Below are 13,070 nucleotides of genomic sequence, written 5' to 3' on the forward strand. Positions count from 1 at the left end.
GAATCAGATCTTTTGATGTGCCTCTGTCTGGTCCTTCGCTGACAACGGCAGTTTTCATCCATTACTTGGAACGTTATAAGATGTTTGATGGGTTTTTGACGAATCAGCTTTTTTGTTTGTCCAAGGGGAGCATATCCTCTTCTGTTTCATGTTAAGATCAGATAAGATAAGACAAGAGGCGAAGCCTTCAAGGCTCCCGTAAGAAATCAACAAACAGTAACATAACACAAACTCACTCACTCCGTAACACACACACACAAACACACACACACACACACACACACACACACACACACACACACACACACACACACACACACGCACACACACACACACAGTTAAAACTAACGCATCATATCAACTCCATGTATAATTTTCAAAAGAAGGCAAACAGATAAAATGACTAGGGTAATAGGTTAGGTACCTGCCATGTGGGCACTTTTTCCACTGCTGTCCTCAGTCCTATACTTTTCATCAAGACTTGTCACCATGCCGAGTAGATCTAAATTCGGAAGTCTTCATGTGGCTGAGGCATATATCTGACATAGCGTCGATCTTGTTGTAGGTTAACCTCCTTTCTGAAACAAATGGCAAAATGCGATTAGTTATGATGACTACAACCTACACAAATATAAACAGTGTTTTGAAACAGAATAGTCAGGTTATACAAGCCACTTTACCTATGCAGCATGGTAACCCTACAATATGCGAAACATGTCGACTGCAGCAGCCTGGTTCTTAAAATAATTCTGACGGTCAACACAGCCAGAAATGCCAACAAAGACAAGAAAGCTGTGGCAAGGTAAGCTTACCAAACGTTACATAGCGAATCATATGATAGTGCGTAAACAGCAAACAGTAGATCTACAATCAAAGAGAGGATCGAGTCTGGAATGAAACGCGATACAGATCTAGCATTCAAAAACTGTCTTTCACGTTCAAGGAAGTTGTTGCAAAGTACTTAAGACTTACTAAATTGTACAGACAAAACCATGACAGTGCATGTTTTGAATCTGAGGAAAAAATCGTGATCATTTTGACTTTGAGAACAGATTCATTCCGTTTCCTTATATCTGCATGTTCAAGTAAATGGTGGACAGTTTTTTTCGGGCAGAGTAAACTTAACTTGAGACTCTACTGCAAGTCTTGAAATTCACATAAATCGAACCACGAGCAAAGACATCCAAACATTACAGGCACTTTAGATCAACTCATTTCACTAGAGGTGACTGCCTAACACTGTGTTTGACATCCGTGTCTGCTGAAATAAAAAGAAATTAAAACAAAACGGATTAACAGTAGGTGACACGTTATCAGAGTGGGAGACACTAGATCTGTCTCTGAACTTACCGGGATACGGCTGCAAGATCGACACTGACTGCCGCGCTTTCGACAGCTCTTCCTCGCGTGGACATTGGAAACACGCTGTGCAGATCAAATTGTAGGAAATCTCCCTTTGGTATCTTCTTTATTTACTTTTCTGGAGCTTAGAAACCGAACAACATGAAATCGTCTTCCCCGGCGAATCGGCGAGGTGAGAACTGGACCACAATCCTTCGCGCGACCCCTGACCTGATCTTGACACCTGACCTGCCGTCTACATGCCAAACACGACACAAATCAGTCAACTGCTTGTACCCCTTCAAAACCCCCCACCACCCGTTTTCTTTGGATACACGCTTTAACTACACACATGCCGACACAATGTTGATCATTGCTTCAATAATTTGAAGATGGTGCTTGAAAATTAACCACGTGAAATGAGTATTTCGGTGTTTAGCCAAAAATGTTAAAGTTTCTACCACAGACATACACACATACATACGCACGCACGCACGCACAGACAGACAAAGTTTACCATCGCATAGGCTACACTTACGTGAGCCAAAAACTGTAATGTCCATTTTCATTTTACACAAACATGGACATTTGTCTTTTGGCACCACATCGCATTTCTAACTTAAGACAAACACACGATCATTAAGCATAATCAAACATAAGTACACTATGTTTATCGACCGAGGCCGCAAGGGCGAGGTTGATACAGATGTAACAGAAGGCGATACAATTATGCTCCCGGAGGACCGACCAAAATGCTTGTCTGACAACAAACCACCAAACATAGTTTTTTTTCTCTCATCATTTTGGAAGAGCAAAAGTACGCACAATAATCCTTGGAGAGCCAAATCGAGAACGTAATTTTTAGAATGCAATCAATCAATCAATCAATATCAATATGAGGCTTATATCGCGCGTATTCCGTGGGTACAGTTCTAAGCGCAGGGATTTATTATTTTATTTTTTATTTTTATTTTATGCAATTTATATCGCGCACATATTCAAGGCGCAGGGATTTATTTATGCCGTGTGAGATGGATTTTTTTTTACACAATACATCACGCATTCACATCGGCCAGCAGATCGCAGCCATTTCGGCGCATATCCTATTTTTCACGGCCTATTATTCCAAGTCACACGAGTATTTTGGTGGACATTTTTATATATGCCTGTACAGTTTTGCCAGGAAAGATCCGTTTGTCAATCGTGGGATGTTTAACGTGCACACCCCAATGTAGTGTACACGAAGGGACCTCGGTTATTCGTCTCATCCGAAAGACTAGCACTTGAACCCACCACCTAGGTCAGGAGAGGGGGGAGAAAATTGCTAACGCCCTGACCCAGGGTCGAACTCGCAACCTCTCGCTTCCGAGCGCAAGTGCGTTACCACTCGGCCACCCAGTCCACCCAAAACAACTCTCCAAAGTGATGACAATGTTTGTTTTTTGTTACCCAGCTGGTAAGGAATGACAACTCTCCAAAGTGATGACAATGGTTGTTTTTTGTTACCCAGCTGGTAAGGAATGACAACTCTCCAAAGTGATGACAATGGTTGTTTTTTGTTACCCAGCTGGTAAGGAATGACAACTCTCCAAAGTGATGATAATGTTTGTTTTTTGTTACCCAGCTGGTAAGGAATGACAACTCTCCAAAGTGATGATAATGTTTGTTTTTTGTTACCCAGCTGGTAAGGAATGACAACTCTCCAAAGTGATGACAATGTTTGTTTTTGGTTACCCAGCTGGTAAGGAATGACAACTCTCCAAAGTGATGACAATTTTTGTTTTTCGTTACCCAGCTGGTAAGGAATGACAACTCTCCAAAGTGATGACAATGTTTGTTTTTTGTCACCCAGCTGGTAAAGAATGACAACTCTCCAAAGTGATGACAATGTTTGTTTTTTGTTACCCAGCTGGTAAGGAATGCAAACTCTCCAACGTGATGACAATGTTTGTTTTTTGTTACCCAGCTAGTAAGGAATGACAACTCTCCAAAGTGATGACAATGTTTGTTTTTTGTTACCCAGCCGGTCATGAGTGAAAACTCGTAAACAATATGACAATGTTTGTTGTTGTTTTGTTTGCTTGTTTGCATGCTTGATTGTGGGTTTTTTTCAATTTCTGTTTCAGTCTTACATAACTATAGTAGCTGACCACAAAACTATAGTAGCTGACCACATAACTATAGTAGCTGACCACATAACTATAGTAGCTGACCACATAACTATAGAAGCTGACCACATAACTATAGTAGCTGACCACATGACTATAGTAGCTGACCACATAACTATAGTAGCTGACCACGTAGCTATAGTAGCTGACCACATAACTATAGTAGCTGACCACATAACTATAGTAGCTGACCACATAACTATAGTAGCTGACCACATAACTATAGTAGCTGACCACATTTTCATTTGTGTATGTGACTATCTCTAACTTTTACTTTTTGGGGGATAATATAAAACATCATTTAAAAAATGTTGGTACTTGAGCCATGTGTGAAATTAGAAAAATAAATAAGTGATCGACAACGACAACAAACTACTACAACAACAACAACAACAACAACAACAACAACAACAACAACAACAACAACAACAACAACAACAACAACAACAACAACAACAACAACAACAACAACAGTGCCCGTAGAAGCAGCAGCATCAGCGGCAGAAGCAGGCTTATAGACGATTTGTATTTGTGTGTGTGTGTGTGTGTGTGTGTGTGTGTATGTGTATGCGTATGTGTATGTGTGTGTGTGTGTGTGTGTGTGTGTGTGTGTGTGTGTGTGTGTGTGTGTGTGTGTAATTTTTATATATCCATCAGCGACATCACCAAGAATATAAGGCAAGCAAAGTGATATTTCAAAGCAAGTGATATTTTGTTTATTGTTGATTTATAACAAAACATTGAATAACTTAATTAGGTCATCTCCAAGCAGGAATGTAGTTTGTAATAATTCATATCTGAGACATATATAAATGGGATAAAATATCTTCTCTCTCTCACACACAAACACACACACACACACACATACACACACACACACACACACACACACACAAACACACACACACACACACACACACACACACACAAACACACACGCACGCACGATAGCTTGCTGTAACGTCATCAATGCAATATTAAAATATAGACCATGGGTACATTCATAACAGACAAATGTCCAATTATTTTCAAACTTCTAATTGAATCATTTGGTTCAGAAATGCTGTTGCTGTCGCCCTTTCAACTACATTATAGACATTCACAAAAGAGAAGGTAACACACAATTTCAAAATGTAAGTAATTTGACTTTTGTTTCAACAATTATTCCTGGTTAAGAAACAGTAAAACAAATAAACAAACAATAAAGACACATCGAGTTTATATAATGTATCCAATCTGAAAACTTGTCAGCATCTTTCTTTTTCACTCACGTCTATCAGGTATATCTGTCTGTCTCCTTTTTATATTTAGTCAAGTTTTGACTAAATATTTTAACATCGAGGGGGAATCGAAACGAGGGTCGTGGTGTATGTGCGTGTGTCTGTGTGTCTGTGTGTGTGTGTAGAGCGATTCAGACTAAACTACTGGACCGATCTTTATGAAATTTGACATGAGAGTTCCTGGGTATGAAATCCCCATACGTTTTTTTTTCCATTTTTTTGATAAATGTCTTTGATGACGTCATATCCGGCTTTTCGTGAAAGTTGAGGCGGCACTGTCACGCCCTCATTTTTCAACCAAATTGGTTGAAAGTTTGGTCAAGTAATCTTCGACAAAGCCCGGACTTCGGTATTGCATTTCAGCTTGGTGGCTTAAAAATTAATTAATGACTTTGGTCATTACAAATCTAAAAATTGTAAAAAAAAATAAAAATTTATAAAACGATCCAAATTTACGTTTATCTTATTTTCCATCATTTGCTGATTCCAAAAACATATAAATATGTTATATTCGGATTAAAAACAAGCTCTGAAAATTAAATATATAAAAATTATTATCAAAATTAAATTGTCCAAATCAATTTAAAAACACTTTCATCTTATTCCTTGTCGGTTCCTGATTCCAAAAACATATAGATATGATATGTTTGGATTAAAAACACGCTCAGAAAGTTAAAACAAAGAGAGGTACAGAAAAGCGTGCTATCCTTCTTAGCGCAACTACTACCCCGCTCTTCTTGTCAATTTCACTGCCTTTGCCATGAGCGGTGGACTGACGATGCTACGAGTAAACGGTCTTGCTGAAAAATGGCATTGCGTTCAGTTTCATTCTGTGAGTTCGACAGCTACTTGACTAAATATTGTATTTTCGCCTTACGCGACTTGTTACATTTAGTCAAGTTTTGACTAAATGTTTTAACATAGAGGGGGAATCGAAACGAGGGTCGTGGTGTATGTGTGTGTGTGTGTGTGTGTGTGTGTGCGTGCGTGCGTGCGTGCGTGCGTGCGTGCGTGCGTGTAGAGCGATTCAAACCAAACTACTGGGCCGATCTTTATGAAATTTTACATGAGAGTTCCTGGGATTGATATCCCCGAACGTTTTTTTCCTTTTTTCGATAAATGTCTTTGATGACGTCATATCCGGCTTTTCGTGAAAGTTGAGGCGGCACTGTCACGCTCTCATTTTTCAACCAAATTGGTTGAAATTTTGGTCAAGTAGTCTTCGACAAAGCCCGGACTTCGGTATTGCATTTCAGCGTGATGGCTTAAAAATTAATTAATAACTTTGGTCATTAAAAATCTGAAAATTGTAAAAAAAAAAAAAAATATATAAAACGATCCAAATTTACGTTTATCTTATTTTCCATTATTTTCTGATTCCAAAAAAATATAAATATGTTATATTTGAATTAAAAACAAGCTCTGAAAATTAAAAATATAAAAATTATAATCAAAATTAAATTGTCGAAATCAATTTAAAAACACTTTCATCTTATTCCTTGTCGGTTCCTGATTCCAAAAACATATAGATATGATATGTTTGGATTAAAAACACGCTCAGAAAGTTAAAACGAAGAGAGGTATAGAAAAGCGTGCTATCCTTCTCAGCGCAACTACTAAACCGCTCTTCTTGTCAATTTCACTGCCTGAGCGGTGGACTGACGATGCTACGGTCTTGCTGAAAAATTGCATTGCGTTCAGTTTCATTCTGTGAGTTCGACAGCTACTTGACTAAATGTTGTATTTTCGCCTTACGCGACTTGTTCTTCTTCTTCAGCGTTCCTGAATGTTCTGGTTACGTGTGAGCTCGTTTGCCCAGTTGGGTTTCCCACACTATACTCTGAGAGCATAGTCAGCTCACTCCGCTTTCGTTGAGTAGGCATGCTGGGTATTTTCGTGTTTCAATAAACCACCGAACTCCGACATGGATTACAGGATCTTTTCTGTGCGCACTTGGTCTTGTGCTTGCGTGTACACACGAAGGGGGTTAAGTCACTAGCAGGTCTGCACATAAGTTGACCTGGGAGATCGGAAAAATCGGAAATTAATATTGTAAAGCGCATTGAGCATAATACATATGATTATGCGCTATAGCAAATGTCCATTATTATTATTATTATTATTAACAATCTCCACTCTTAACCCACCAGGCGGCAGCGACCGGGATTCGAACTCATAACCTCCCGATTAGGAGGCCGACGTCTCACCGCCACGCCACTGCGCCCACTCACCATCTCTCTGTCTGTCACTCTGTCTCTGTCTTTGTCTCCTTCTCTCTCTCTCTCTCTCTCTCTCTCTCTCTCTCTCTCTCTCTCTCTCTCTCTCTCTCTCTCTCTCTCTCTCTCTCTCTCTCTCTCTCTCTCTCTCTCTCTACTTTTACCCTCATGTCGGTGACCGGGTATATTGTCAATTTGTGTTAGCCTTGCATTACAGAACCGTGACAGAGAAACAGGGAAACCAAAACCAAAAGTAAACAAATCAAAACACAAGGGGTAGCATACCAGCGGACAGGCATAATTGACACGTGACTAGATTGTTAATTAAAGCACTCATTTGTAACCAAGTGTAAGCAACGCTTGAATTAACTTTGGTCGCAAGGTCAGCCACGCAGGAGTGAGTTTGAGTTAATTTAATAGCCCTATAAAAATCTTCCATGTGAATTAACGCAAAGGTTTGCAAAATTATACCAGGAAATATATAATAATATAGTTTACTTAACGACACTCTGTAAACACATTTGTGACCCTCCACCACGGAATGAGACGCATGTCACCTTTGCATGATTTTCATATTTTTACATTTTCCTAAAGAGTTTTTTATGCTCTATCCAGTGGTGAAAAACGTTTTAGAAAAGAGCGAACACTGTTTGAGTTATACGCCTGTGACTAAGGTGACCCTCACACTGTCACCAGACACCCCCGGGACTTATAGTAAGCCTAGCGAAGAACCGCGCGAGGTGACATGCGACTCATTTCGTGGTGGAGGGTCACATTTGACGACAATTGTCTTATGGCGAGAACAGCAGTCAGACATGTAACAAACAACTCTCTAAACTCCACAGACGTGTAAAGGCCTTCCTTAAAGGCTGACATAGTCCTATTTAATTAGTTTAATTACTTCCAGGGCTTTTCCCATCGTTTCGGGGATGTATAAATTAAGCTTCCTACAAAGTTTTAGGTTTGAAGTCCTTACCAATTACGAGAAATAATTAATTCTTTATTGCATTGTTTAGCAACAGTTCTCCAGGACTTGGGCTATTTTTAGACCGTCAACACAGACAGTACAGCTTCCTCAATCCCCGCGTGAAGGAAATCGCTCACCTTACACGTGCAAAACGTAGTGATATTGACACGCCAGATTAGCGCGGTAGCGTATTGTGCTAAGCAGGAAAGCGCGCTTTTCTGTATTCTTGTTAACTTCGCAATTTCCGGAAAACATCCACTTTTACTTTGAGACTGTTCTGTTTACATTCGACACTATCAACACCACTTTGCAATACTGAAATAATTTTTTTCTGTGTTCGAAAGCTACAGCCAATCGTTATTATATCCCCTTATGTACAGTTTTATAACATTATTGGCACATGTAAACAATATGAATTAATTAATAAACGCTACGTATATGGCAGCCTTTAACGGAGCCCGAAGTTACTGAAAATGTAATGCCAAAGATTCGTGCAGCAAGCTTCGTGAAATAGACTTCGCGAGGTCGGCTTCGCTCCATTAACTCCAGGCTTCAAAGCCAGCCATTTAACGTTTGAGCTATAATTAGCTGAGTGCTGAAGGCCGGCAGACAACTCTGCAAAGCGGTAGATGTGACAAAGGGGGAGAACTCCTGCCTCACCTGACCACCTTTCATCTGGTGAACGTCTGTAGTTTCATTTTATCATAATATACACATTAAACAAGCCAACAACATATTAACGATATCAATGCACCTGGAATCATCTAATTAAATTCTTGCAACGCAAACACATGAAGGAACACTAAACATTTTTATACAGGGTGACACGAAAAAAACAGATCCCACCAAAAGTTTAATATTTTCTGAAATAATCAGCCGATTCTTTTATTTTTTCAGGTGAGCCAAGCTGAAATGATGTTCTAACAGCCCACCAAGTTTGAGCTTCAAGATGTCATGGACAACGGAGCATAAGACATTTATAGTCGAGGCCTATTTTCGCCGGCGAACAGATTTGCTCGGGCTGCGCACAACAGACTCTCTGACTGAATCAATATTCCTCGGTGTCCTTGCTGATTTAGGGATAAGTTCAGAGACCATGGGACTGTCAATAACCTCAATAGTAAAAACCCTAACAGGGGATCCCACTCTGGTCGACCTAAATCAGCAAGGACACCGAGGAATATTGATTCAGTCAGAGAGTCTGTTGTGCGCAGCCCGAGCAAATCTGTTCGCCGGCGAAAATAGGCCTCGACTATAAATGTCTTATGCTCCGTTGTCCATGACATCTTGAAGCTCAAACTTGGTGGGCTGTTAGAACATCATTTCAGCTTGGCTCACCTGAAAAAATAAAAGAATCGGCTGATTATTTCAGAAAATATTAAACTTTTGGTGGGATCTGTTTTTTTCGTGTCACCCTGTATCAATTCAAAAGTCTGGGTATTAAGCATGCCAATACATTCCGACAGCAGCTTGTTGAGAAAAAAAATGCTCGTGATCATTCCAGCTGAAAAAAAAGTCTGCATAAATTTAGCATGAATGGCAATTGTAAGTTAAATTATGTGTAATTAATTATACAGTTGTGGTAAACAAAACTCGCTTTTCTAACAAAAGAGTTACTCATTTCTATACAGGAAACATGCTCGGGTATTGAACATATATATAATTCCTGCGCATAAATGTTTTTCTTGTGTGCCGTTAAAATGTGAATTTTTCATCTGTTTTACCCTCACTTCTCAAGACCACCATTTGCACAGACGTCCATCAATGCTCAGAGTATTTGTGCACGAATGTTTACATTCAGTCCTGCCTCTTTGTATTTTTTTTCTGAAACTCAAACGACACAGTTGCTGCTTAGAATTCCTTTCAGTCACTGATTAAGCCTCTACGTGAATAGTTTGTATCTTCTCACCCTTCTCCAAGAATATTTGTGTCATCTGGGCGATTTCCATGACAGAACAGGAGTTCATACTTGCACATATTTGTTTTCTTCTTTTCTTCTCCTCTTCTGTCATTTTTGTTTCAGGTACATATCAACACAGACATGAGTCATTTTAGTCTCTGCATTCACATTATCAGAATGAGACATAGTATAACGCAATAGGTTGGTCATTGGTTGATATGAAATAACGTCGTTAGATTTAGCAAAATGTAACACAAAACGGCCATTATCATTTCAAATCAATAGTGTTAAATTTAGCAAAATATGAAGCACAGGACGATCGTCATTAGTTGATATCAATTGTGTCGTCAGAGCTTTCGCTGTTCACATCAAGAGCTTTGTCCTCTTCGTTGCCATTTCTGTCCCTCTTTTTGGCAGCGGCGAAAGATCCACAGGTACTGACCGAGGGGACGGAAGAACCTGCGTGACCTCTTTCCGTAACGCTCTGGTGAGATTTGTAGTCACTGCCGCTGCCTTCAATGCTCATGTTCACATCATCGTCGTCATTTTCCAAGTCAATGTCGTCATCATCGGCGTCACTGTCTGCTAACTGAAGACTCTGCGCTTGTCTCAGCCTGGCTGCGGCATCGTGAATACGCTTCCTCAAGTTTTCAGACTCTGAATTTTCCGCCAGAAGCTTGTCTTTGTTGTACAGACCCGAGTTCATCGCTGACTCCAACGTAACTCGAGTCAGATCCAAACCGGTTGCAGGTTCCCCAAAATCGCTTCGGCGATTGGCCAGCTCGCTGAGCTCCGCGCGGCGATTGGCTGACCCGCTGAGGTCTAAATGACGACCTCGCGCAGCGGCCAGATCGGCACGGGCCTCGTCAGCGAAGGACATCATCGCTCCACTCCGCTCTCCTCCTCCTCCTCCTCCTCCACTCATCTCCCTTCTCAAGTCCATGACCCCGAAGTCTCCCATCATCATCATTTCACCGTTCTCGCTCCCGACTTCGATCTCGTCTTCGTCCTCGTCCTCATCGTCTTCGGGGATCATCTCGCCCTTCGTCGGGTCGTCGTCATACATGCGGAGACGGTCGTGGATCCTCTTGTGCCTCTCCAGATTGCTTTTGTGGCTGGTGGCGTAATCGCAGTGCGGACAGCGGTAGTCCTTCTGTCCGCTGTGAACGGAGAGGTGACGCTTGAGGAGCGCTTTGCGGCAGAAGCGGCGTCCGCAGAAAGGACACGAGTAGCCGTTGTGGTGGAAGATCATGATGTGCTCTCGCAGGGAGGCCTTGGTGTTGAACTGCACGCCGCAGCATTCAAGGACCTGGCGACAAAATGTGGGATTTTTGGAATGAATTCTTTGGTTGATGATCACGTTACAAGCAGAGAAACCAAGAACCAACCTAGCTACCAACACTCAGAGAACGAAAAAGACAAGGCACGAATCTTGACTATTTAAGAAAACTAAAATATAATAAAAAGTAAAAATAACATGATTACAGGGAGAAAAAAAAAGAAAATGTCAAGTAAAACAAAAATAATGTGTATAAAAAAAGGTGCTGAAAACAGAATTTTTTTTTTAAGAAAAAGCAATGTATAGAACAGCCATTAGGGCACGTTCATGCTTTGTAGCGCTAAGGCCTTCCAAACGTTTTAACATGTCCAAAGTACGTTACAGCACATTATCAAACGTTATTTCAAAAAGTGTAAAAAAACGTTCGGGGATTTCATACCCAGGAACTCTCATGTCAAATTTCATAAAGATCGGTCCAGTAGTTTAGTCTGAATCGCTCTACACACACACACACACAGACAGACAGACGCACATACACCACGACCCTCGTTTCGATTCCCCCCTCGATGTTAAAATATTTAGTCAAAACTTGACTAAATATAACAAGTCGCGTAAGGCGAAAATACAATATTTAGTCAAGTAGCTGCCATTTTTCAGCAAGACCGTATACTCGTAGCATCGTCAGTCCACCGCTCATGGCAAAGGCAGTGAAATTGACAAGAAGAGCGGGGTAGTAGTTGCGCTAAGAAGGATAGCACGCTTTTCTGTACCTCTCTTTGTTTTAACTTTCTGAGCGTGTTTGTAATCCAAACATATCATATCTATATGTTTTTGGAATCAGGAACCGACAAGGAATAAGATGAAAGTGTTTTTAAATTGATTTGGACAATTTAATTTTGATAATAATTTTTATATATTTAATTTTCAGAGCTTGTTTTTAATCCGAATATAACATATTTATATGTTTTTGGAATCAGCAAATGATGGAGAATAAGGTAAACGTAAATTTGGATCGTTTTATAAATTTTTATTTTTTTTTACAATTTTCAGATTTTTAATGACCAAAGTCATTAATTAATTTTTAAGCCACCAAGCTGAAATGCAATACCAAACCCCGGGCTTTGTCGAAGATTACTTGACCAAAATTTCAACCAATTTGGTTGAAAAATGAGGGCGTGACAGTGCCGCCTCAACTTTCACGAAAAGCCGGATATGACGTCATCAAAGACATTTATCAAAAAAATGAAAAAAACGTTCGGGGATTTCATACCCAGGAACTCTCATGTCAAATTTCATAAAGATCGGTCCAGTAGTTTAGTCTGAATCGCTCTACACACACACACAGACAGACAGACGCACATACACCACGACCCTCGTTTCGATTCCCCCTCGATGTTAAAATATTTAGTCAAAACTTGACTAAATATAATAAAAAGGAAAGGGAAGAAATGATAACAAGAGACTCTCTATTTTCCCTCTATCTAGCTGCCCCCCCCCCCCCTTCTCTCTTTTAGACCTCTCTCTCTGTCTCTCTCTCTCTCTCTCTCTCTCTCTCTCTCTCTCTTTTGCTTTTTTACACTTTTTTTGTTAAATCATTGTAAAAACCAAAACAATGGTTATGAAATTAAACCATCCATCCATCTCTCTCTCTCTCTCTCTCTCTCTCTCTCTCTCTCTCTCTCCCTCCCTCTCTCTCTCTCTCTGTGAACACTCACCTTATCACACGCCTGGTGCATGGTGGAAACGTGACGTTTCAGGTTGTTCCTGCGATCCGTGACGTAGCGGCAGTGAGGGCAAGGGAAGAGCTTGCCCCTGAAGGTGTTGCACACCAGCATAGCGAGTTCCAGGTAGTTCCTGTTGATGAACGGCGATTTCAGCTTGGCCATCTCTGAGGCCAGCTGGCTGTGGTTCATAGCCTG

At 40.5% G+C, this 13,070-nt stretch overlaps 1 protein-coding gene and 1 long non-coding RNA gene across 2 annotated transcripts in view; one reads left to right on the forward strand and one right to left on the reverse strand.

The window, feature by feature from the left end:
- LOC138983528 (uncharacterized) overlaps nt 1-13,070 on the forward strand; it is an 86,283-nt gene that overhangs the window by 28,926 nt on the left and 44,287 nt on the right. The gene's annotated exons all lie outside the window — the stretch shown is intronic.
- LOC138946389 (uncharacterized) overlaps nt 5,593-13,070 on the reverse strand; it is a 29,584-nt gene continuing 22,106 nt past the window's right edge. The window contains exons 4-5 of the mRNA XM_070317969.1: nt 12,867-13,067; nt 5,593-11,181 (exon numbers count right to left, since the gene is read on the reverse strand). Coding sequence (XP_070174070.1) covers nt 10,198-11,181; nt 12,867-13,067 — 1,185 coding nt within the window. The 3' untranslated portion in view covers nt 5,593-10,197. The remainder of the gene's footprint in view (nt 11,182-12,866; nt 13,068-13,070) is intronic.

The sequence above is a fragment of the Littorina saxatilis genome, linkage group LG13, assembly GCF_037325665.1.
Source record: "Littorina saxatilis isolate snail1 linkage group LG13, US_GU_Lsax_2.0, whole genome shotgun sequence".
Classification (NCBI taxonomy): domain Eukaryota; kingdom Metazoa; phylum Mollusca; class Gastropoda; order Littorinimorpha; family Littorinidae; genus Littorina; species Littorina saxatilis.